A 26668-nucleotide genomic window follows, 5' to 3' on the forward strand; every position below is an offset into this window, starting at 1 on the left:
CATGATTGGGCATGATTACCCTTCTTATTTTACAGATGAGGAAATTGAAGCTTTCGTAAAGTTTTTTTTTATGGTGGAGCTGGGTTTATCACCAAGATAGTGTGACTCCAAAGCCTAAATTTGCCTTACTGCCCCAGGGTTCAGAAATATGATGTCCACCTCACTTTTGCTGCACACACTTACTAAGCACCTTTTACATCTGAGGCATCTGGGATTTAAATGGGGAGCAAACTAGCTATGGTCCTTGCCCACATCTGGTTTAATGGGAGAGAGAGTCATTAATCAAATGATGACATCAATACATGTATGAATTACAAATGGTGAGCCATGTTTAGATGGAGAAGTCTGCAGGACTACAAGAACAGATAAGTGGAAAACTGACCTAGTTAATTCGGGATGGCATTCCAAGGAAGGGGCACATAGGCTGAGATTTAAGAAATAAGCAGAGGTAAACTAAGCAAAGCATTGCTGAGGAGCTTACTAGGCCTAGGGAAAGCAGGTTAAGGAGAACTCATAGCAGAAGGGAGATGATTTGTATTGAAAGAAGACCAGTTTGGCTGGAAGGCAGAGAATATGAGGGAGACACTAGGAGGATCATACTGGGAGTTCATGAGACTATAACAAAAATTTTAGTGTCAGAGGAGAACTTAGTGTTGTGGATGGATTAAAAATATATAATAATTGATAACTAGTGAGAGACAAATGAAAATAATGCCACTCATAAGAGAAAGATAAGATATAAAATGTCTAAGAATATATATATATACTTTTTTTAAATATCAGGACCCAAGTGAAAAAAATTATAAAATCATATTTAAACACAGTAGATTTGAATAATTAGAAAATCATGCTATGTTCTTGTGTGAAAAAATTAATATCACCAGAAAGCCCTTCTTCATATCAGTGAATAGATATAATACAACTCTACCAGAATCCCAAGGCAAGTTTTATAGAAGTGGAAAATGACTTTAAAATTGATATGAAATGATGAATGCTATTTCTGAAAAAGAATTTATACTGAGGGGGAACTTGCTTACCAAATACTAAATACTAATAGCCACTATAAAGCAACAGTAATCTTAAAAATGTGGCATAGCAAAAGTGAAAGACAGAGGTCAGTGGTACAAATATAGCATTCAAAACATTAATATATATCAGAATTTAGTGTGCTTTGAAAATATAAAAATTCATTGGGAATATCTTTATTTTCAAAACTTTAAGAGCCTGTTGTTAGAGATGTAATGTTTTGTGTTTTTTAGAATGTATTATTAATACTATATTGTTTCCTATGTACCTATCTCTGTAATGTATTTCAAACTTATGTCTATCATTAATTATATTAACTTGGAAATTTTATTGTTTTGGAAAAAAAGTAAATTTTCTTTTTTTTATAATCGATATTTCTTATTATGATATTGTGGGGTACAGTTAAGTTTAGGTATACAAATATGCTTCGTTCAGGCACCCTTGTTGATAAGAGGTGTCTCCCCATCCCCAGACAGATATTTACTACCATTAATCCCATCTCCCTTCTCCTACTCCCATAGTTTCCCACCACTGCCAGTCATTTTCTTTTGGTATTACAGTTGGATGATCAAGGTCCACTATATGAGTGGGAACATGTGATACTCAGATCTTTGTTTCTGTGAGAGATCACTCAGTATTATAGACTCTAGTTCCATCCAGGTTGCTGCGAAATTCATGATTCTGTTCTTTTTTATGGCTGCATAGTATTCCCTCATTATATGTACCACATTTTTTAATCCAGTCCTCTTTTGATGGGCAGCATGGTTGCTTCCAGGTTCTTGCTATTAACAATGCTGCGATAAACATTCGTGTGCTGGTATCTTTTTGATAGAGTGATTTGAGTTCTTCAGGGTATATTCTCAGTAGGGGGATTGCAGGGTCATATGAAAGGTCGATATTTAGAGCTTTTAGGAATCACCACACTGCTTTCCACAGAGGTTGCACTAGTTTACACTCCCACCAACAGTGTAGAAGTGTTCCCTTTTCCTCATACCCTCTCCAGCAACTGTTATTTTTTCAGTTATTGATAATTGCCATTCTGAATGGAATTAGGTGGTATCTCAGTGTGGTTTTGATTTGTATCTCCCTGATGATTAGTGAGGTTGAACATTTCTTTATGTGTCTGTTGGCTGCTCAGATATCTTCTTTTGTGAAGTGTCTATTCATATCTTTTGCCCATTTAGTAATGGGGTTGTTTGTTTTTTTCTTTTCAGCACATTTGAGTTTCTTGTAGATCCAAGATGTTAAACCTTTGTCGGACCGGGAGTTGGCAAATACTTTTTCCCAGTCTGTAGGCTGTCTCCCTGCTCTCTTGATGGTTTCTTTGGCTTTGCAGAAGCTTGTCAGTTTAATGAGTCCCACTTGTCTATCTTATCTGTTATGGCCTGTGGGTTTCGGGTTTTATTCAGGAATTGGATGCCAGTTCCAATTTCCATAAGGGTATGTCCCTCATTTTCTAAGGTTCTTATGGTTTGAGGTTTTACATTTAGGTCTCTGATTCATTTAGAGTTAATTTTTATGTATGGGGATAGATACGGGTCCTGTTTCAATCTTCTGCATGTGGTCAGCCAGTTTTCCCAGCACCATTTACTGAATAGGTTCTCCTCTCCCCAGTGGTAGGTGGTGGAGGCTTTGTCGAAGATGAGTTGGTTGAGAAATTGAGGTTTTGCTTCTGGAATCTCAATTCTATTCCATTGATCTATATGCCTGTTCCTATACCAATACCAAGCTGTTTTGATTATTGTAGCTTTATATTAAAGTTTGAAGTCTGGTAATGTGATACCACCTGCTTTTTTTTTTTTTGCTGAGGATTGTTCTGGCTAATCTTGGTCGTTTATGTTTCCATATGAATTCCTGTTCTGTTTTTTCTAGGTCTGAGAAGAATGTTGCTGGTAATTTGATGGGTATTGCATTAAATCTGTAGATTGCCTTAGGTAGGATGGAAATCTTTACAATGTTGATTCTTCCAATCCATGAGCATGGGATATTTTTCCACTTGTTTGTGTCATCTTTGATTTCTTTGAGCAGTGTTTTATAGTTTTCATTGTAAAGATCTTTCACATTTCTGGTTAGGAAGATGCCAAGGTATTTCATTTTTGAATGGAATTGTGAATGGAATTGTGAATGGAATTGTGGTTTTTATTTGGGTTTCTGTTTGTTTTTGGTGTAAATAAATGTGGTTGTCTTTTGCACATTTATTTTATATCCTGAGACTTTGCCAAAGGCCTTTATCAGTGTAAGGAGTTTTTTGACAGATTCTCTTGGGTTTTCAATGTACACAATCATCATCTGCAAAGAGAAATAACTTGACTTCCACTTTTCCTATTTTTATACTCCTGATTGCCTTCTCTTCTCTGATTGCATTAGCCAGGACTTCCAATACTATGTTGAACAGGAGGGGTAAGAGTGGGCATCTTTGTCTTGTTCCAGTTTTCAGGGGAAATGGTTCCAATTTTTGTCCATTCAGGAGTATGCTGGCTGTGGGTTTCTCATAGATGGCTTTTACTATTTTGAGGTATGTTCCCTGTATTCCTAGATGTTTGAGGGTTTTTATCAAGAAGCAGTGCTGGATTTTATCAAAAGCTTTTTCTGCATTTAATGATATAATAATGTGGTTTTTGTTTTGACATCTGTTGATGTATTTAGTTACATTTATGGTTTTACGAATGTTGCATCCCAGGGATGAAGCCTACTTGGTCATGATGGATGATTTTTGAGATGTGTTGTTGAATCCGGTTTGCTAGGATCTTGTTGAGAATTTTAGCATCTATGTTCATCAAAGATATTGGCCTGTAGTTCTCTTTCTTTGTTGGGTCTTTACCTGGCTTGGGTATCGATGTGATGTTAGCTTTGTATAATGATTTGGTGAGAGTTCCATCTTTCTCAATCACCTGGAATACCTTCAGTAGGATTGGTATCAGCTCCTCTTTAAATGTCTTGTAGAATTCTGCTGGAAAACCATCTGGTCCAGGGCTTTTTTTTGTAGGTAGTTTTCTTATTAGTAGTCAATTTCCTTGGTTGTTATTGGTCAATTTAGGGTCTCAATTTCTTCTTGTTTCAACCTAGACAGGTTGTGTGATGACAGAAAGTCCTCCATTTCCTTGAGGTTTTCAAGTTTGTTTCCATACAAGTGTACATAGTAGTCTCTAATGATCTTTTGTATTTCTTCAGGGTCAGATGTGACTTCCTCTTTTATGTTTCTGATTGTGCTTATTTAGGTTTTTTCTCTCCTTTTCTTGGTCAGTCTAGCCAGGGGATGATCAATCTTGCTTATCCTTTCGAAGAACCAGCTGTTTGTTTCATTGATTTTTTAAAATTATCTTTTTGTCTTCTATGTCCTGGATTTGGGCTCTTATTTTGGTGATCTGGATTCTTCTGCTGAAATTAGTGTTTGTGTGGTCTTGCTTTTCCAGCTTCCTTAGGTGGCTTGTTAGGCTGCTAATTTGTGATCCTTCCATTTTCTTCATGTGTGTTTGTAGGGATATAAATTCCCCTCTTACTACAACTTTCATGGCGTCCCAGGGATTTTGGTTAGTTGTTTCTTCATTTTCATTTGTTTTCAGGTATCTTTTAATCTCTGTTTTGATTTCATCATTGACCCAAGAGTTATTTAACATCATGCTGTTTAGTGTCCATATCTTCGTGGGTTATGGGGGGAACTTGTTGGTGTTAATGTTTATTTTTATTCCACTGTGGTCTGAGAAGGTGCATGGTAAAATTTTGGTCCTTTTAAATTTGCTTATTCTTGATTTATGGTCAAGTATGTGGTCAATCTTAGAGTACGTTCCATGCGATGATGAGTAGAATACGTACTCTGTGGTCTTTGGATGGAGTGTTCTGTAGGTATCGATTAAGTCCATTTGGTCAAGAGTCACATTGAGGTTCCAGATCTCACTGCTGATTTTTTGTCCTGATGATCTGTCCAGGGTTGTGAGTGGGATATTAAAGTCCCCAATTATGATGGTGTTAGAGTCAATATCTTTCTTTAGTTTTCCTAGAAGCTGCTTTATGAAAGTTGGCACTCCTATGTTGGGTGCATATATGTTTAGGATAGATATTTCTTGTTGATGGAGTGAACTTTTATCATTATGTAGTGGCCCTCTGTATCTTTTTAATTTTGATAGCTTAAATGATATTTGTCTGAAATTAGGATCGCGATTCCTCCTTTCTTTTGTGTTCCATTCGCCTGAAAATTTGTTTCCCATCCTCTTACTTTGAGTCTGTGTATGTCCTTTCTAGTGAGATGGGTCTCTTGAAGGCAGTATATTGTTGCCTGGTGATATTTTATCCATTTTGTCATTCTATGTCTTTTCAGTGGTCAAGCACCACATATTTAAGCGTGATCACTCTAAAGCTCATCTTTTCAGGGAAGAAAAATAAAAAATAATATAAAAAATTACATTCAATTTTATATTGAATAAAAAATTATATTCAATTGACTCCAGAAATACTACTGTTGGATAGATGAGATAGTGAAGACTTTGTCAAAATATTTATTTGACTTTCTTTGAAAATATAAACTGTAGTGCGTATCTAAAATAATCTACCAACTCTTGGCCTTGGTGTGTTATTCTAATGAAAAGGATAGCGTGATATTGCCCATGTTCACATTTCTTGGAACAGTGCCTGTGACACATAGTAGATACTCAATACAAAACTATATACTGTTATTAAGTAAGCAAATGTCATCCATTTATTGAAGAGATCTATTCTGATTCCTCATATTTATTATTTATTATCAAATATTTATTATCATACAAGCTTCATTTGATATTCTAACAATTCTGTTGCTTTTGGTTTCAGTGTTTTCCATGTAGCATAACATAAATTGTCAAGATGGACTCCTATGAATATGCTGTGTTTTGGGTTAATTTTCAACTAAGATACTGTTTGTATTACTTAATAGCCTCTGAAATCAGTTTGAGATGAATGTACAGTTAACGACTTGACAACTGTCCTCTGACAAAACATAAGACATTTAAATAGAGGAAACAGATTTAAATACATTTTAAATCAACACATTACAGAAACATTTTTACCTAGGGAAAAAAACCATTGTAATGGATTTTAATGCATATTGCAGTACAGATAGATGGTCAGTATCACTTTGACATTGCAGTATCTTTTACAGTTTTCAAAAATGTCTATTTTTCCTTTGGAATTTCTACTAACATTTAATTGCTGAAAGTTCTTAAATCTGACATTTCTGAGGATTTGGAATGAATCTACTGTGTATGTTTTTACACACATACACACTCATGCTTATATATTTATGTCTATAATTTTTTTTTAAGTAACAAAATTGCTGACTCTTGCTTCTGTGTTACCGCTCTGCCTTCTGACCCTTGGCTATATTTTAATTGAGTATGTTCAATACTTGGAAAAATACAAGGTGGAAACCGGTTAACATCATGGAAAAAAACAGTGCTTAAGACAGGATGTCAAAGACAAAGTGGAGAATAAGTAAGGTCGGTGACAGAAGGAGCAAGTTTAAACAGTACCCGATGGACACTTCCAGATAAATTTGTTAGTGTTCTTGGGGGTGCTTTTGAGTTATGTAACAAGGAGGTGTGCTTATGAAAACATTTTGCACTGAATCTGAAACACAGAAAAAGCTCAATGCATTATTAACAACATACATCTGCTCTCTCATAGGGGACAATCCCCCTCATCTATATGATATTTTCTCATTCATCAGTACACTCCTTAAAGCTCCTCTGTTGCATGAATTTGTGTTGTTTTCACACTTTACTTGCCACAGATTCAGCAAAGCACACGAGTAGTGTCTTAGACGATGGAGTTGTGAAGAATGTGGAGGTGCCTCTCATTGAACAGCTGAGGAAATTGAAGTACAGAGCAGTTAAGTAACTCACTCGATTTACCTGTTAACTGACAAAACAGTTAGTTACTCCTCATACTGTGCCCTGCTACTTAGCACATATTCTAGTGATCAACTGAAACAGAATCATAAATCAGAAAAAAAGCATGCGATAATATAGGATATAATTTTCAAACTGATATTCATATACATGACTAGATATCTTTCACACACACAAAATAAACTAAATGTAATTCTGGATATTTTAGAGGAGACAATGTGATTTGGTCAAAACAACAACTGCAGCAACAACAAAACCCTAAGAACTTGTATTATTGTCATGCATTTCACAGGTTGATATTTTTAATGTGTTTTATAGGAATCAAAGTATATAGGAGAAAAAAAAAATACAGATTGGGAGAAAACTTGGGGTCTTGTCCTGGAATTATCATGCCTCAGATTTTCGACTTTGGCAAGATTATTTAACTTCTTTGAGTCTTATCTCTTAGGTGTGAAAATGTATATTTTTTTCTTGGTTTTGGTGTGAAGATCATCTTAGGGACTGGATATCTGGGAAAGATTTTAATTCTCCCTCGCTAATGAAGCTTAACTTGCCTGGGTAGGTTATTCTTGGTTGAAATTGTTTATCTTTTAGAACTTTGGAGATAGGGCTTCAAGCTCTCCTAGCCTGCAGGTGTTGGGAGCTGGCCACGGAGGCCCACTGAGCATTAGGGATCAGGAAGGGCCGTAGACCCTGAGACTGCTAGGACATGTTCGGGAGCTATTGACCCATTCCCTCCCTCCTTTTCCATTTGGCACAAACTTCCAAGAAAAGCTCCAGCCGGCTCTAACAGAAAACTCTGAGGCCGGAACAAACACAGCTAACCTAGGAGTTTATTGTTCCTATTCCCCATGGCTTTGGTCTTTTGCTTTATCACAATTTAAGTTTGACTTTGAGTCACATTGAGGATCCTTAGTGCAGGTCACAGGTTCTCTTGATGAGACTTTTAGAAATTTATAGATATAGGTTTTAAGAAAATAGTTTATATAGATTAAGAAAAATTAAGTAAGCATTTTATTATAGAAGTGTGGTTAGTTTAGTTTGATTTAGGGGGGCTAGTGAAGTTTGAATTAGGCCAGCTGGTACTAGGAGAGTGTAACCATAGCAGCAATTGTTTTAATAAAAACTAGTTTGAATTAGTACATAATAGTGGAAGTTAATAATTCATTATGGTGGTTTCGGGTTTAGACATTGAGTGATGTTAATTCAAGATGATGTAGTTGTAATACAATTAAGGGCACATAAGAAACTGGTTTGGGGAACATTAAGTTAGCATAAGATACAAAAAGACAATTTGTGGTTGTTCTTCCTCATGTTCTTCCTTATGTATGAAAGAACATTTGCTTGAGAGTGGGGGGTGTCCTTTGTGCACCCGGACCTGTTCATGTGAAAGACACATGCTACCTTTGTTTCCTGTGATGACGACTTTGCAGAGTTTGGGGATAAAAGCCCTGAGATTGCACTCATTGAACGGCTTCTGGTCACTTGAGCAGGAGTCCAGTCTCTTTCTTCCTCTCCTCTTCTCTTTCTTTTTATCTTTCCAGAATAATCGCCGATGCTGCCTCACCTTCCAAGGGACCCCCAAATCTCTCTGAGGGGGCTGGCCCCCCACATGCAGGGTTTCTGTAGATAAATCTGTTGCTGTTCTAATTGGTTTTCCATGGTAGGTGATCTGACCTTTTTCTCTTGCTGCCTTTAGGATTTTTTCTTTTATACCTACTTTGTTTAGGAAAATTATCGTGTCTGGGAGTTGGTCTTCTCATTTCTTGTCTTACAAGAGTTCTCTGTATCTCTTGTGTTTGAATTTTTGCATCACCGATTATCTAAGGGAAGTTTTCTTGAATAATCTCATGGAAAGTTTGTTCCAGTGTGGTCTCTGTCTCTCTTTCTGCCTCAGGAAGGCCAATTGCTCTTAGGTTCAGTCTCTTGAAGTAATCGCTCATCTCTGGAAGGTTTTGTTTTGTCTTTTTAAGCCTGTTTTCTGTGTTTTTAACAGTTTGGGTTAGTTCTATGTTTTGGTCCTCAAGCTCTGAGATTCTTTCTTCTGCTTGGCTAATTCTGCTTTCCATGCTTATCAGTTTGTTATTTATTTCATTCACAGTATTCTCTATTACTGGTATCTCAGTTATCAGCTCCTTCCTAGTTTCTTCTTGTCTCTCCTCAATTCTTTTTACACTTTCCATCAATGTCTTTGATATCTAGGTTGTAGTTTGAGATCAGTCATTCTGGGGCTCTTCATTGTTTGCATTCTGAAGTCAGTTTTCTCAGTATCTGTCTTCCCAGGGGTCTGGGAGAGACTCATATTCTTCTTCTGGTTCTTCTTCATTTGTGTAGATTTTTCTCTCTCTCCCCCTTTCCCTCCCCTTCTTTAATTCTGTTTTTCAGGAAAGGTGGGGTTGCTTTTGCTTCGCTTGTGCAATCTCCTGTTCTTCCTTATGAGGATCCTCTGGCTTTGTTCATTTTTGAGATTGGAGTGTGGGCTGTGAGTTGTACTTTTTGCAGTTTTGAGGTTTGATTGGGGGGAAGCTGTGATTCAGAATCTATATGCAGATTCCAGCATCCACTAACAGTTGTTGAGCCCACTGGAACCTATTTCCCACTGCCTTACAATCTGTCTGTGCAGTGGTTTAGGTTTGATCCCTGGAACAAAAGGAGGTACAAAGGAGGAAAATAATGGAGGAAGGGGAGGTCAATAGGAAGTTAGAAAGAGAGAAGAGTGAGAGGGAAAACAGACATACATACCAACTAACAGGTGAAAAAGAGACATAAGACCAGAGAGAAGTGACAAAAACACGCAAGCAAAATTCCCTAAAGAATACTGGTAGCTACACAAAGACAGACCATAAAATCATGCTTTTTGATGTGTTTCCCTAACACAGATAGTGTAAGTCAAAAAGCAAACAAAAATGAGCAAAACAAACGGTCAAATGATAAAATCAAAAGTCAAAATAAGAAATCAGACTAGCTCTGGAATCTTTCCTGATTGTCTAAAGTCTCTTCAGCTCTGATCTCCAGCCTCTCCCCTTTGTGTTCATTGCAGGCAGTTAGATTTACTCGCAGCTTGGGTTTGTTCTTTTAGCTTGCTGCCTGGGAGCTCTGCGATGCTAAGTTGCCTGTGTCTGATTCAGCGTGGGGGGAGATTTGTCTCCTGTTTAGCAACATTACCTTAGGATCTGAGGTGGAGGCTGCTCATAGGTGAGCGGGGAAATGCAAATCTCTGCCTGGAGAATGACCACAGTGGCAGCTTCTTTTTCACAGATCCTTTCTCTCCACTTGTCTGGGTCCCTGGGTGATCCACTACGATGTGCTCTGGTGGCCTGCGAGGTGCCGAGGATCAGATGCACAGCTGGGCGCTGGATCTGGGGTGGAGCAGGGAGCAGCAGGCTGGGGTGGAGGAGGGAGTTGGGAGTTTCCTCTTCTGTAGCTGAGAGCCTCCGATCAGCACCTCCTTAAGATATGCTATTCCCTTACACAAGCATGGAGTCACGTGCTAGGTGCCTCAGCCAGGGTGGGCCCAGAACTCCAGAGCTCCAGAGCTCCAAATCTCCAAATGGCAGGTGGTAAGCGACGAGAGTGACCCTGAGCCCCTTACAGGGTACTTCAGCCAGAAATGGAACTGGTATCTCTGAGGGGTGGGTTCCCAGAGCCTCCCTGGGTGACCGGTGGCTTGGTGCTGGGTGCTGGGCAAGACGATGTAGCCAGGGAGGGAGCTGAGACTCGAGACTCCTGCACAGGCAGTGGTCATGTATAGTGGAGCAGCAGCAGCTGGGTACTGCAATGTCCAGCCCTGCGTGGGACCTAAAGTTCCCGGGCCTCAGACCAGTGCAGCAGGTGGTAGGGACGGGAGTGGGGGAAGAAAAGTAAGAGTCTTTTTGGGAACTCACGATCAGAGAATCTCACAATTCCACCTATGCAGTTGCCATCTTAATGGAACTCCAAAAAAGTAAATTTTCAACTATAATTTAATGTTACATGACAGTGGTACTATAAAATTTTTAGTAGCTGAAAATAAATTTTAATGTTAGTTTATCAAATACATTTCACTACTGGATCAAATAAAACATAGCTGAATAGACTTTTTTTAAAAAACTCATATCTACTACTATTATTTAATGAATATATATTGAGAACTTAGAATGTAGCAGGAAGACAGAGAGGCTGTGACACTGAGGCTGTTTTAGGAAGTAGGTTGAGCACCCCAGGGAGGGAAGAGAGGAGTCTTATGACTTAGTTTAGGTAAGGGAGGGAGTCAGGTTGAGTGATTATACATTTTCTTTGGAATTCACAAGGTTGTACTCAGCAAAATCAGATTTTCAAAGAACAAATGGTATCGTATCCAGGATATGCATAACAAGCAGGGGTTGTTAACTGACGACTTCACAAAGAGTGAATTGGTCACTATCTTGCATTTCCAGGAAAACCGTCCTTGACTATTTGGTTTTCTCAAGTAAAACCTGTCTAGTAGGTTTTTGGAGTTTGCTGATTGATCTCCAAAAGGAATACGTTTAACTGTTATCAGTCCCTCTCCACCACAATAGGTGCCAATGATTAATTTTTAGGTGCTGAGGATTTAGCAATGAATAAAAAAGTATAACCCTGTAATCCTGGACTTTAGATTTTTGGAAAAGATATAAAAATATACCTACAGAAAGTCACCTAATTGTACACTTTAAATTATCCTGCTGCAGGAAAACAGAGAGACCGTGACACCCAGGTTATCTTTGGAAGTATAGCCATACAACACGACCCCCTCCCTTACCTAAACTAACAGATAAAGCCCCTCTCCTCTTTCTCTGGGTTGCTCAGTCTTGGAGCATTAGCCCACTGAGTCACATTGGCACTAATAAACAGAATAGATTTTTTTAAAGTTTAAGAGGCTGATAGATACCACTGCAATAAAATTATATGCTTCTATAAACAAACAATATATACATCTTTAAATCAATGTAACTAAGATTTGTCAAATATTCTTGAAGAACCATAAATGAATAACTATGTGCCAAAATTTGCCTAAACATTTACCACATAAAAACAAGAAATAATAAGAGAAGATCAATTGTTCTCAAGTATATAATGATAAATGTATGCATAAGTGAACTAGATACTCAATTTCTAGAAGTTTAACTTCGAGTACCATATATTCATATTTATTACTGTCGTCTTTATTTGCTTCCCCAAGGAGCAAAGGAAATGATAATGTAAAATATTGTTTCACTTGTGTAAGTGAAACTTAAAAAATATAAGTACTGGATTATAACTCTAGGATTTTTATGATTAATGACAAGGGTAAGGTGATTTCTCACAAAAATGAATTTTGAAACACAAGCAAAAAGAAGTGGATAAATCAGAAGAGTTCACATAATTCAATATTTTTTTCCTGAATTAATCATAATGAACACTGTTCTTTGATATTTAAGGTTATTTTATTTCAATTTCTCTATCTTTTTCCTCCCATAGGGAAGATGTGAGAACAGCAAACGTAATTGCTGCAGAAGCTGTAACCTGCCTTGTGATTGACAGAGAGTAAGTACTTGGCTTTATTATGAGAACTGCACACTCAAATCAGCAGCACACATAAGTTCCTGGAATTAGATACCATTTTATAATGCTATTAATACTTGTTTATATCTTTTCATTTTAAAATGAATTCTATATTTGATTCTCATTCCCTATTATTCTTAAAAGTAGTTGGCTCTGTCATTCTAGCTTTGTGATCTTCAACAAGGTATTTAAACATTATGAGCTCCAGCCTAGCTTATGTGTAAACTGGGGATGATGTAATATTGTGAGGATATTTTTAGGATTTATGAGAACATGTGAATAAAGCATTTGTCCAAGTGTCTTTTACTCAGAAGGCACTCAACCAATGCTAGCTATCTTTGTAAAGTTTTGAATTATTATTATGGTTGTTGTTTTAAGAAGTGAGCTGTTCCTTGTGTATGTTTTCTCCTCTATTTTGTTATCTCCAAACTTCTATAATACAAACATTTTGGGAAGACGCTTTTGGAGAATGCTTTAGTTCCAGATATAGGCATAAATTTAGGGCCATTAAAATTGATAATGCTTATCCCTGTCTCTTTTCTCAATTCTGGCTTGCTGTTCTCATTACCGCAATGCTTTATAGACTAAACTGCAAATATCAGATGATTGACTCTTGAAGAGCATGATTAAAATGCATATGTGCTTCTGGAAATGTGCTTCTGGAAGCAACTAACCAGACTTTTCCTCCTTGTAGTTATGTGGATAAATTTATCAGAAACTCCAAGTGCCTGAGCCAAGAAGAAGAGTAGAACATGCATTTTTCTGGAACCATTATTACTGGAATAGGCAGCGAATATCAGTGTGTAATGTACCTGCGGGTCCAGTTATAATCAGTCTAGAATGATGGAGTTGGATGTTGAGTCCAGGGGGTTTTGGGTGGAGAGGGATTCCACTAGATGCACAAATCTCGCTTTTAGAGGCCCTTCTATGCTTGATCACTATAACCAGAGTAGTGTCATCTTTGCAGAATGATGGTAATACCTGGATATTACTGGAATAAGTATTCTTTATCTGGTTCTCAGAAATAACAATTACCCATTCACTCTATCTTCTACTCAATTTACATTTACTGAAAATCTACTATGTACAAGGCTCTGTACTAGAAGAAAAAGCAAAGGAGCAGCACAGGTACTGATTTGGCAGACTAGCTTCTAATACAAATGTGGCATATAAAAAAATCCATCATGCAAGGCAGAAGTAAGAAATACTCAGAATAAAATGTTAAGGGGATTCATAAAAGGGAGTAATTACTTTTGAGAAGAATCAGGGAAGTCTTCATAGAAGGAATGGTATGATTAGGTTGATATGGAAGTATAAGCCAAGCAATATAAATGCAGTGAATAGTTGAGAAAGGAAAATCATAAGGAAACTGAGCCATTTCAACTGGCTAGAGTGAGGCTGTGTAAAGGTAGTTGGGAGAGGTGCTGTAACAAATAAGTTCACAAGCATATTGGGGTTGTTTCACTGAGAACACTGAATGTTGGGAAAAGAGCATCTCTGACAATTTTATGCAGGAAAAGGCTGTCACTACAACAATGTATTTAGTAGACTAATCTGAGAAGTCTGTGTAAAATGAATTTGAGGGACATGTTAGAGAGAATATTTGGTTAAGAGTCTAAATTAGGGCAACCCCCTCAGGTCCCCTCCCACTGTGGGAGTTTTTCTATCCTCTTAATAAATCCTACTTTTTTTTAAAAAAAGAGTCTAAATTAAATGGGCGATCATGGGACCATTTATAGAAGGAGGAATGCATAAGAATGAAGAGGTAAAACCAGAGAGCTTAACATCTAACTGAATGTGAAGAACAAGGGAGAAATTAAGGATGTAGTTGAGACTGAAAAATGTAGAAAGAATATAGGGAAAACAGTTTGGTAGGCACACTGATATTCTACTAAGAATATAATGAATTTAACATAGAATATCAGACACTCAAGAACAGAGACCTTACAGGAGGTAGAAAATGTGGGACAGGAACTCATGTTAGAGTTAACTTACAATTAACTTGAAAATTGCCTATACATAGTTAACAGCTAAAGCCATGCAACAGATGAAATTGTGTGAAAGAATAGAGGAGATGAAAAGAGCAAGGTTAGATTTGGAGAAATCTTTTCATTTAAGAGTTAGAGAAAGAGAAACCAATGAAAAATAATGAGATGTTAGCAGTCAGAGCAGTGTAGGAGACCTGAGAAACCAGGAGAATATTTAATGAGAAAAGAGATAATCACAGTGTTAAAAGCTAAGAGGCATACAGGTAGGAAAAGGGTGAAAGTTTAGTAACCTGAGAGAAAACAGTTTTTTAAAGAGGTGAGAATGGAATCCAGATTATAATGAGTGAATGGAAATGATGGCACTGTGCCTAAACTGTTTTTTCTTTCAATAAATCTGGTTAAAGAAAGGAAGAAAAGAATGAGGAAATGAGCATGAGACCTCAGCGGGGTCTTGAAACTGTATTAAGTTTCCTCATGATGAGTTTACAGTGTATAAGTCTCTAGAAAGATGAAGCAAATGGAATACTCACAAGAATATTTGATTAATGGAGCTACCAGGGAGGAAATTGTGGGCAAAAGATGAAAGGTTACTTGGAGAGTATATATTTCTTTTTTTATTTTCTGAAAATAGTGAAAAAGAAGAGAGGGAGAAAATATGTAGAAAAATGCTGAGATGTAGATAAAGAAAGTTGCGGGGACTTGGATGAACTTAATTTGGCCTCTGAAGCATGACACAAGGAAACCTGGTGAGGAGCTAAATAAGAATGGGGCTGAGGGTTGCCAACTGGTTGGGGTAGATGGGTCATCATAGTAGCTTATATCCCTATAGTCCTTTATAATATATGAATTTTTAGATCTGGGAGCTGCCACCTGGAAGGTAGGTAGAATATTTTACAGAAGAGGAAATTAAAGTCCGTTGAAGTTTAATAATTTGATAAGGTTTCATGATAAATGATAGAGTCAAGATTAATCTAACCGCAGAGAACAATACTGGAGAAGACTTCGTGGATATCTACTTTAGCTCTTTCATTTTAGTAAAATGAAGTCTCAAGAGACAGAGGAGCATGTGGTAACATCACATATATACTTTTGCCCTAATCCTAATTTTCTCTTTTTCCAAATCTTGGCATATACTGTATGCAGAAGCAAGTGAATGGGTGTTGTCAAAGTTCAATACTTGAATCTTGACTGCACCATTTTGTGAAAATATGGGAAATGACTTAAATTCTAAGTCTCAGTTTCCCTGTTCACAAAAGTGGGATAACATTTTCTAAATTATAAAATGGATTTGAAAATCAAACAATTAAATATATGTAAAAAGTTCAGACACAGCACAAGGCATGTTGTAAGCACTTTTTCAGAAAGCATAGGATTTCTGTGTATTTAGCAGGTTTTCCCTCTAATCAGTGTAAGTTTATTTTCAGGGATATGTACAGAGAGAACACTGTGTGAGAGGTCTAGCTTTAAGCATAAATATAGAGAAGACAGCTTGGGTTCAAGAACTCAAGAAGTGTATTCTTATATTCTTAGAAAAAAAGCTTGGACTTCTCACCAAATGTTGAATTCACAGCTTTATAAATAAATAAATAAATAAATAAAACCAGTAACTGAAGGATGCTGTCAAAAGACTGCTGCTGATACCTAATTTATGGCCAATTAGAGGAGCACCAGGGCTTCATCCCAGGCAAACAGATGGCAGACATTAGAACTGTCAACAAAAGGAGCTTCCCTCACAGATTTACAAGTGAGGTACCATGTTACATAAGCCAGTGATTATGCCGTATCAGTCCAGAGGGACAGCAAAATAACATTATTATAATTAATCATGTGTGTCAGAACTTTTTTTGAATGCTCATTGACAAACTAGAAAATGATAAACAGATACATGGTTTCCTCAAAAATCATTCTCTGAGGATTGGTTTCTTGCAGTATACCCATTATCTTGATTAATATCTGCAGTGATTTCCAAATTTGTGAAAATTTTATTTAAAAAGATTATTAGTCTAACAGAATAATCTATTTGCATTAAATAATTTCTTAAATATACAAAAAAATTAAGTGCCTTTGGTATCACTTATTTTGGAGTTCATGAAAAAAAAAAAGTAAGTACAATCTACCCTTAGTATCTGTGGGGAAATGGTTTCATAACCCCTACGGATATCAAAATCTGTTGATACTCAAGTTCTTTATATAAAATGGCATAATATTTGCATATAACCTGTGTACATTTTCCCTTATACTTAAAATATCTCAAGGTTACTTATAATACTTAATACTATGCAAGTGCCATGTGAAACTTGTTATACTATATTCTTTAGGAAACAATGACAAGAAAAATGTCTATACATATTCAGTACAAATACAATCATTCTCTTTTCCCCCAAAATATGTTCAATCTGTAGTTGGTTGAATCCATGAATATGGAGCCCACATATATGGAAGGTCAACTGTACTTTTGTGTTTCATAATGAGTTTTGCAATGTCTGCTTCTTAATTGTTGTGGGAAGCTGTTGGTGAAGCTAACTGTATTAAGATAATTTATTTTTTGACACATTGAGGATTATTCTGATCATTGTTCATAGACAGCAACTTATAATTACTAGTAAGCCTTGAGGAATTATGTTTCCTCCAGGAAATTAAGATCTAAGTTAGAATACTATCTCTAACCCTGATTTACTGTATTAACTCTGAGATATAGCCATACTGGTTATGAAAATTGAAACATATTCATACTGGTTGACAAATGACTGTGGTTTGAATTCTCTGTGTGTCTCTCTCACTCCTCTGCTGACCTGGTCATCTGATTGTCCCTGACTCTTAGGACATCCTAGATCTTACCTTAACCCGGAAAATAAAGAGGCAATTAAATCTGGCAAATACCAGGACCAGTATCCATTCTGATTTGTTAGTTCCTATACCATATAGACTATTAATTATGTTGACTATCACCTCTGATAATGTTAAGCTAAAATGATGTCTTATTACCAGCAGCTTTCAAGCTTTTGTTTTATCAAACCCAATGTTTAAATAAAATAAATTAGAATTAGAGCAAAATAGAGATACTTTTCTGTCTACCATAGGGACAAGGCCCCCAGAGTATCCAAAGGGTCTAACTTTGTCCCTCCAAATCACTCTAGGTGATTCCTGAGATTCTCATGTGACCTCAGAAGACACTAGGATGATTTCCACACCACATCATATGGCTGGGCTGATCCCAGGTCCCTACCGGTGACATTCAGTGATTTTTTTTATCATACCATGTGGTCAGTTGTGTTATTAAGACAAATTCTAGGGGTAGAGACCAAGAAGCAGCCTAGAGTACATGCGGTGTGCTGGAACATAAAATTGATGAAATAAAGAGGAAGTATCGAGCAAAAGATTACAGGGCATTCCAAGTGGCAATTTCAGAAATTGAGATATCTCTAGAGATTATGGAAGCCTGGGTGTCTGTGACTTCAGTTTTTAACCCCTCAGAGCTACGGCTGACTGATGTACAATAGGCAAATTTGTGTTATATATTTAAAAGAGGACCAAGACTCTCACCACTGGACTAGCAACTAGGAAGCAACTCGTAAGACTAAGGCTGAATCAGCTTTGCAATGCCTGATTCTTCTAAGGTGTAATATCTACTATTGCTACAAGGACTTGCAATAGAATGAAGGTTTACTGCCATTTTAAAATATTAGGCTACACAAACATGATGAACACATAAAGAATAGAGTAGCAAACAAATTACCGGGGAAGATTGAACACACAGAAAAAGCCACTGGTGTTGACAAACTAAAGACAATATCTCAGCACCCAAACTGGAACCTAATTGAACCTATTGAAACTGGGTACTTTTTAATACATTGACATTAAAGGAAATTTTGATATTTATTAAGAAAGATAACAATGAATGCCCACTTCCTGTGCAAAGTAGTAGTACACTGAGATGAATAAGACACAAATTCAATATAGGTTTTAAAACTGAATATGTAGGACCAACTCAATTAGAGACAAATCTGTGCCTATATTAGAATGGTTTTGTATTCCTTACTAGTGCTAGTAGGAAAACCTCACGTGCTTTTAGTCACCTTGCCTTCCATATGTAGTCTCTGTTTAGACCTAGCTTCTAGTTTTTCAGTCACAACTGCATCAGTCTCCAAAGATGGAGCTACTGATACTGGTCTCTAACCAGATTTTCTCCCAGTTTTGTTGCTTCATTGGTCCTTCCTCCATGCCCCTTTGATGCATCTATTCACATGTTCAACTCTAAGATCTAGAGGTTGAATGCATGCTCTGGGTTGGGATCTCATAGTAGATCAGCCAGGCAAGAGTCTGGGTAGTCATCTTCTTTAGGACCAGAGTGCCAAAGGACATAGAAATATATGGAGAAAATAGTATTTATTCAACTTGTTGAGGGGCGACATTCACCAAGGCACATGCTCAAGGAAGAATAAAAGATTATTAAACCACCTGATAAAAATAGTGGGTTGTGTTAAGTACAGTTTTATCTTCTTAGCAAGGTATGCAAGTGCTAAGCCAGAGCTGTACGACTCAAACCAGGTTTTCTTTAAAGGGCCAGCTAGTAAATATTTTAGGCTTTGTAAGCCAAATAATCTTTTTTGTAACTACTAAAGTCGGCCCTTGTAGTGCAAAGCAGCCAAAGACAATATGTATACAAATAGGCACAGCTGTCTTTCAATAAAGTTTTATTTATGGACACTGAAATTTGAATTTCATATTATTTCATAATCCAAGAAGCATTATTCATCATTTGATTTTGTTCTCATCATTTATAAATGTAAAAATAATTCCTAGCTCATGACCGTACCAAAATTAGGCAATGATCCGAGTTTGACCTGATGGCCTTAGTCTGTAACCCCTGACTTAAACAATATTAAAGAGTTGAGGGCTGCCCTGCGTTCCTGCTATGATCTTCCTCCATCCTGCCCTCAGCTTGTCTTTTAAATAGAGCAAATACATAAGGAGTACTGATTTGAAGTGCCTGATCATTAACCTGACCTTAGTGCTCTCCAGTGTTGGTTCTCCTGATGTCATCTGTCTTCTTATCTTCCAAACCCTGACAATGTTTCCCCCAAGTTTCTTCATCTTCTTCACTTTACTCTTCTGTAAATACTACCTTTTCCCATTGTAGCCCTCTTCCCACTCACTAACACACATTTCTTTGTTCTTGATCGCTATATCTCTTAATTCCACTCTCGCATTCTTTAGAACTTTGCTTCAGACTTTGCATTAATTTGATAATAGCTGATTAGAGAGTGCAATGGTTAATCTTAAGAGTTATCTGCATTTTGATGACATATTCCTGAGGACTGAAAAACCTGTGAAAATCCAGAAGGATGTTTTAGAATTTCCAGTGCCACTGGGAGAGAGAAGAGAGAGAATAGGAGGTGGGAGGAGGATTTGGGAATGGCAAAATCTTTCAGGTACCATTGTACTCTCACCTACTAGGTCAGGCTCATAAAGTATCATGTATTCAATGGCAATTTGTCTGCCTAGGTCACCTGTGCTCTTCTCTTTATGTGGCTTGTCATTCTGTGTCCACATGATGGGACTATGGGAACTCCACACATGACATTACATGTCATCATATTCCTTAAATGATAGGGTGATAAACTTCAAATATTTCACAGTCTCAGTCTTTTCTATAGCCTAAGTGGATGTTATTTTGGTTTATTTTCCAGAATAAAATCTGAGGTGATGTGAGGATATTGGCAGGACGATCACAAGAAAACAAACGTGTCTTGTTAGAATGGTGTCAGCTGCAATCATTTGAACTTGCCTTTTTATGGTGCTGTTATTGACTGATATGCTTTTTAAAAAATATTTATTTAGCAGGAAAGATAAAATCCAAAAGTGAAGAAGAAAGAGAAACATTATATTGGTTCAATCTAATGATGTGAGTTAAATTATAGCAGCCCTGAACAAGCATGATCTCACCACTAAATACATTTTCATTAGGAAAGGAGTAGACCCAGAGACAGAATTTGTGGTTTAAAGTCATGAAAAGACATGAGTGAGACAATCCTTCCTCATGTTATGTATCCTAATATTTTCAAATGACAGTAAACCTTCATCCTATTGCAAGTTCTTATAGCAGTGGTATGTAGCATTACTGACAGGGATGTCTAGATTTTTGATTCTTCAACTTACTGGCTACCTGCCATATGTGAGCCATCCAGAAATTTAGTACTGGGTGGAGGAGGGGTTTAAAGTCAAATGTGTAAATATTGTACTGATTACTTCCATCTCTGCTTTATAAATAATTTTCAGCTCTGATCTGTTAAGTCACAAACCCACAGAGGTTCTCTTTTATAACCTTTGACTCTTTTCACAGTGAAACAAGTTCAACCTCATTAATATGCTGGTGGGTCACAAATAAAAATTTAACACATTTTTCAAAAAAAAGTATTGTTAAAAAATTTAGATGGTGACTGCATTAGTCAGAAAGTCATTGAAGAGATTTAGGAAGAAAAAGTAGGAGGGACCTTATAGACCAGGGTTAAACAAACTTTTTCTATAAAGGGCCAGATAGTAAATATTTTCAGCTTTGTGAACCAGTCTCTGTCACAAACTGAGGGAAGGGCATGTACAAAGACGAGGAATTTATAAAGGCTTTTTATATGGTAATAAAGGGACTGTGGAAAGAATGGAGGATTTGGGGGACAAGGAACTGGGCAATCAATTAAGTGGAATTCTGGGAGATAAGTCTGGAAAGAAGAGATGGGGATAGATTGTAAAGAGATTTACTAGTCTCTCAAACTAAAAAAATCCAGATTTTATTCTCTGGACAATAAGCAACCAGCAGAGAGCTGCTGCTACTGTATGTTTTGTTTGTTTTTGAGGAAAGTCGGAGATAATTACAGTGGGGAGAAGGATGAACAGGGTGTAGGATACTGATGCAAGAGCCCTCAAAGATGTACATTAGAGCTTGAAAGTCTAAACTTTAGTCTAAAGCAAATTTTTATGCACATTTAAATGTGAGAGGTGAAAGAGAAATGTTTCTAGCTTAGGAGATTTATTGGATGGATATGATAAATCGGAAATATGGGAAATAAAGCAGGTTAGGATGGAAGTAATTGACTGATTCAGTTATAGATGAGTTAAGTTCAAACTGCCTAAGTAGTATTTAGATATTCAGTTGGAGATGTCCTTTGGCAGTTAGAAATAAGGGTTTTGTTTTGTTTTGTTTATAATCAGATGATGAATGGAAATTGATGTTGGAGTTCACTGTTAATCATTTAAAAAATATAATAATCACAGCTTTGGTTTTGTTAATTGCAATCATTGTTTTGTTTTGCACCAATGAGAAATTGCACCAAATAAATAATTCATTTTTTCCAGTAAATACTTGAAATCTTACTATATTTCTGAAGTTTGTTGTTTTGTCTATCAGATGTTTAAAAACTTGTTATTTAGAAATTCAACAATGTCTTTAGGACTCATAAACAAGTTGTAGGAATGAATAAGAAACTCTATGAAAACTTTCAGTTCCTAAATTGTAAATATCCATCTTAATTCCTTCAATTAAAAAGGTAACATTTGAAATTTTATGTTTGAAAATCTCTTTAAAATTTTTCTGTACAGCAATTTTGGCTATTTATTTGGGAAGAGCATTATAATGCTTCTTGTGTTCCAGAAATAAAGTGAGGAGGGGAGGATGCCATGATTGATTTCTGTCAGAAGTTTAGTCATCAATTAAAAACTCCACAGTATAACTGTTATGTTTGAAAGTTCAATTCTGCTGTAGATGGTCACATTACTTTTTTTGTAGAGTTAAGTGGTTTTGCTTGCTTCAGTATTCACACTTCCCTAGTGAGACTGTTATTACAGGCCCAACTGAGTCATAAAGATATAAGTCTTTCTTTTCTTTTCAATATGTCTAGCAGTTGGTACTCATTTTGCAACTCATAGCATCGACACATGAATTGGATTAGAATCAGTCACAATAACAGTGAAATCTCATTCCCAGACTAAGCTTTGTTTACAAATCAGGCCCTTTCAGAATTTACTACTTTGAATAAAGTACAGTGATCATATTATCCACTGTCCTGCTACAGTCATGTAATTGAATTAATTTAAAATGGAAAACCAGACTAAAAAAGGCAAATCATGATTGGTCATTGATAAAAAAGGTGTTGGTCTCCCAGCTGAACTGGAGAGACATTGTCATTTTGACAAGAAACCTACTTGGACTGAATGACACCTTGCATCAATTCAATAATTTTGCATCATTCTTATTGGATTCACTTTTTTCACCTTTTAAAAGTTTCTAACATAACATATGTTATATAATTATAAATATAATAACTATTCATTTTAGAAAAATTGGGAAGCATAGACTAATATAAATATAATCCTGCCATTAACAACAAAATGACAATTATTGTTGATATTTTCATATATTTCCTTAAATAGTGAAATAATTTTTTCTAACATTTTTTCCTGATTTGCGTACATTCTAAATCACACATATATACATACTACACACATACAGATCGAAATATGTGCCGGGCTCGGTGGCTCAGCCTGTAATCCCGCGCCTTTGGGAGGCTGAGGTGAGTGAATTGCCTGAGCCCGCGGGTTCGATACCCGCCTGGGCAGCGAGACCTCATCTCTACAATAAATCAAAAAATCAGCCGGGCATGGTAGCTCATGCCTGTAATTCCGGCTACTCGGAAGGCTGAGGTGGAAGGATCGCCGGAGCCCAGCAGGTCGAGGCTGCGGTGGCCGGGAGCGACCACTGCACTCCAGTCTGGGCGACAGAGTGAGACTCCAACTCAAAAAAAAAAAAAAAAAAGAAAAGAAATATGTACAGATAGATGGTAGATTAGATTAGATAAATAATTTCTCTCACAGCAAATTTGCAAGGGATGCTTTTTTTTCACTATTTCAAAGATAAACTAAACTTTAGAGAGCCCAAGTGTCATTTCACAGAACATATAGCTTGTAAGTAGAGAAATGGTGTTTGAGCCTAATTCTATTTTCAAGGCCTATTATAGCACATTATCTTATCACATCACATTAGCAATTCACCATGTTACTAAAATGCCTCATGAGCATAACTGAGTTTCTTTGCCTTAGTTTTTTAACTGTGCTTGGACATTTAAGCTCATTTTATTTTATTTTTATTTGGTAAAGAATTCTGTGCATTAAACTTTGCCCCTCTTTTAGAAGTATTTCCTCAGAGATACACAGCAGTGGATTTCAGATTCAAAAGGTATTTGTATTTTTAAATTATTGTCTACAATCATTATAAAGTTCACTCTTCAGTGATGCCATATGAAAATATTGTTCCATTGTACCCTGGCCAGCTTAAGCTTTTGGTTGAAACAATCTTAAGAGGCATGGGACAAGTTAACACAAAACATGAAATGTATCACCATCTTAGAAGAGTTCGTTTGACATATATTCTTCTATTGTAATTAAGCTTGGTTATTGATAATTAAAATTTGGAAGATTGTTCATTTTTTAGTGATTGCTTTTGTTCTGAAAAAAAAAAGAATAAACACATTTAAAAGACTTCAGAAAATTGTAAGAGTAGAAAATAGTTGAAATAACCTTTCTCTGAAATGTCAGAAGCAAATTGTAAAGACCATCAAGGTACCAGACAAGGAAGGAGAAGACAAGTGAAAATGGAAATTATCCAGTGATAAATAGAAAGTAAAAATTATGACTTGAGAATATCTCCATTTACAGATGATACAGGTTATGGTCAGCAGTAGAAAAGAAGAGTTCAGAGAAGCTAATTTATGAATTTTTGGGGCATTCAGATATGATGCGATACACTCTCATCTGTCAATCCTCATAATATCCCTGTGGGAACAGAGGACACAAAAAAATTCCAGAAAGAAAGATAAATTAAGGATCACAGAAAGACCCAGTTACCCAGTGGGGAATTGGAATTCCAGGATTATATGACCTCTCTATTATACTCTCTATTTAGACTGTTGCTTTTGTAGCAACAAAATAAGTGTTAACTGGCATGCTTGGTTATGTTTGAAAAATCTTTTTTTTTTTTAAAAAAGAACAAAAACAAAAGTAGACTGGGAGAGATCAAAGGCAGCAAAACCAATGATGCTTCTGAGGTAAGGAAGAGTGTCAACAGCCTGAATAAGGTAGTGAAATAGAAAGGACAAGGAGGAAAAAAATCAAGAGAGATTGCAAAGGTAGACTTGATGGACTAGGGTAAGAAAGTCATAGATAACACCGAGGTTTCTAGTCTGAATTACTTGGTAGATGTTACTTCCATTAGAAAGACAGGAAACCTAAGAGCAAATCTTGATGAAAGCTGGTTAACATACTGCTGGTTAGATTGAGTTTGAGGTGCGGTGAAGAGAGATATGACACTGGGAAACACGATAACAATATGGATCTGGAGAGTTCAAAGGACAGAGAAAGTTGTTAGCCTGAGGATCTGAACTGAAGCCTTAGAATAAATGTTATTTTATGGGAGAATTTAAATTAGTGTATTATGTAAGAACTAGGTTGTTGTAAAAAATCAACCTACCTGGGATCAAATCCTAGATGTATCACTTTCTAGCATTGTGGGCCCAGGCCAGTTACATAACCTCTCCAAACCTGTCTTTTGTCTATTGTTCTCATTCAGTAATGTTGCAGTCTCACCAGGGTTGCACTGCCGGTCTGGGACCCACGCAGAGCCCAAGGACACAATGGCTCCCGAGAACCTAATAGCCTCTGAGAGGGAAATGAAGCAGACGGAGCCCTAGCACTTGGGGAGGCCAACAGCCGTGAAATCCCAGTGTCTTAGCTCCTCTACTTATGGCTCTTGAGCAGGGAAAGCTACGGCACCCAGAACTCCAGAACTCGGGAATGCGGATACACAGCTGTGAAGGAATGTTACAACTCTCAACTATTGCTTGAGAGATCCTGAGTCCTCGGTTAGAGAAAGTTTTAGCTCTCTTGTCTAACGATTCCCATTTTCTTGTGTGATCCCAAGTTCTTGTCTCACGATCGAGAGGAGTAAGAATCTCTGACTCCGGAAGACCAGCGAGTTGAAATGTGGCTCTGGCAAACAAAGGAGACCTGAGTAGGTTGCCTAGAATAGGCAGCGAAAGCTAGAGTTTATACAGTACTCAAGGCATGCTGATTGGTTGATGGGGCACCGATCAGAGGGAATGTGCAAAAGGGGAAAGACCCGGGAAGTGGGAGTTCTCAATTCAGTCCGTAAGGCTTGCACCGGAAGTTTTGATTTGTTTTTTAACCAGAGACCTGCCCTAATCTGTTTGCCTATCCGATTTATTTCTTCTTCTCTCAGTAACAGTGCCAGGGTACATTTTTGTTGTTGTTGTCATCAATTGGGTTTGTTACTGGCATCCTAGTGGGTAGCAACTAGAGATGCTACTTAACATCCTACAATGCACGAGACAACCCTCTACAAAAAAAAGGATCTTGTCCAAAATATCATTAATTCTGAGTTTGAGAATCCCTGTTGCAAGCACTCTATAAAGTAGAGATAACAGTACTTACCTCATGGAGCAGTTGTGAGGTTTGAATGAGATAATATAGGTAAAAAACAAAACAATATATCTTAACAGATATTTAAGAAAAACGACTCAATCTATTGCATCAAAAAGAGGACAAAGGACACAATCTGTGCAATTACTTACCTTTAAGGGATGGCAGAGGAAGTGTGACACATGCTAAGAAGTAATAAGGAGGATGAGGAGGTGAATTGGGAAGATGAAACATCAGGGAAAAGCACAGAGAAGCTTAGCGCAGTGACACAAGTGTGTATTATGTGATTACTACTGGGAAAGATAGCCAGTAGTACCATGAACATGAGATAGCTCACTAAGGATGGGACCTGGAAAAAAACCATTGGGATGAATAGTTAGCAAAGTAATGGTAACTTTGGAGGACAAAATAGTAATAAGGGTGAAAGAAAGAGGGATGGATTGTCAGGCTGTAATAGCTTAAATGAGACATAGGAAACACAGCTTCTTCAAGCTGGCTATTTGACCACAAAGGATAATTTTGTGTTTTACATTTGGAGAGATTATCCTGTTTAAAGACTAAAAGAAAGAAAAGACTAAAGGGAGACAATGAAACAATAAGAAAGATTCTAATTGATAAAGCAAGAAAGGTATCTGGAGGAAAAATACAAAAAAGTTTGTGATTAGTAGCATTCATCTTTCTGCTATGCACTAAATTATATATCCCCAAGTCCATTTGTAAGCTGTAACTTCTAATGTGACTATATTTGGA

At 36.8% G+C, this 26668-nt stretch overlaps 1 protein-coding gene across 1 annotated transcript in view; it reads left to right on the plus strand.

Annotated features, from left to right (window-relative positions):
- Positions 1-26668, plus strand: part of LOC103275000 (cGMP-dependent protein kinase 1) — a gene marked incomplete at its 5' end in the record, with an annotated part of 255331 nt that overhangs the window by 94827 nt on the left and 133836 nt on the right. Inside the window, one exon of the mRNA XM_008072418.2 lies at positions 12363-12428. Within this exon, the coding sequence (XP_008070609.2) occupies positions 12363-12428 (66 nt within the window). The remainder of the gene's footprint in view (positions 1-12362; positions 12429-26668) is intronic.

Source organism: Carlito syrichta, unplaced genomic scaffold (genome assembly GCF_000164805.1).
Source record: "Carlito syrichta isolate Samal-C Ts95f unplaced genomic scaffold, Tarsius_syrichta-2.0.1 Scaffold315165, whole genome shotgun sequence".
NCBI lineage: Eukaryota > Metazoa > Chordata > Mammalia > Primates > Tarsiidae > Carlito > Carlito syrichta.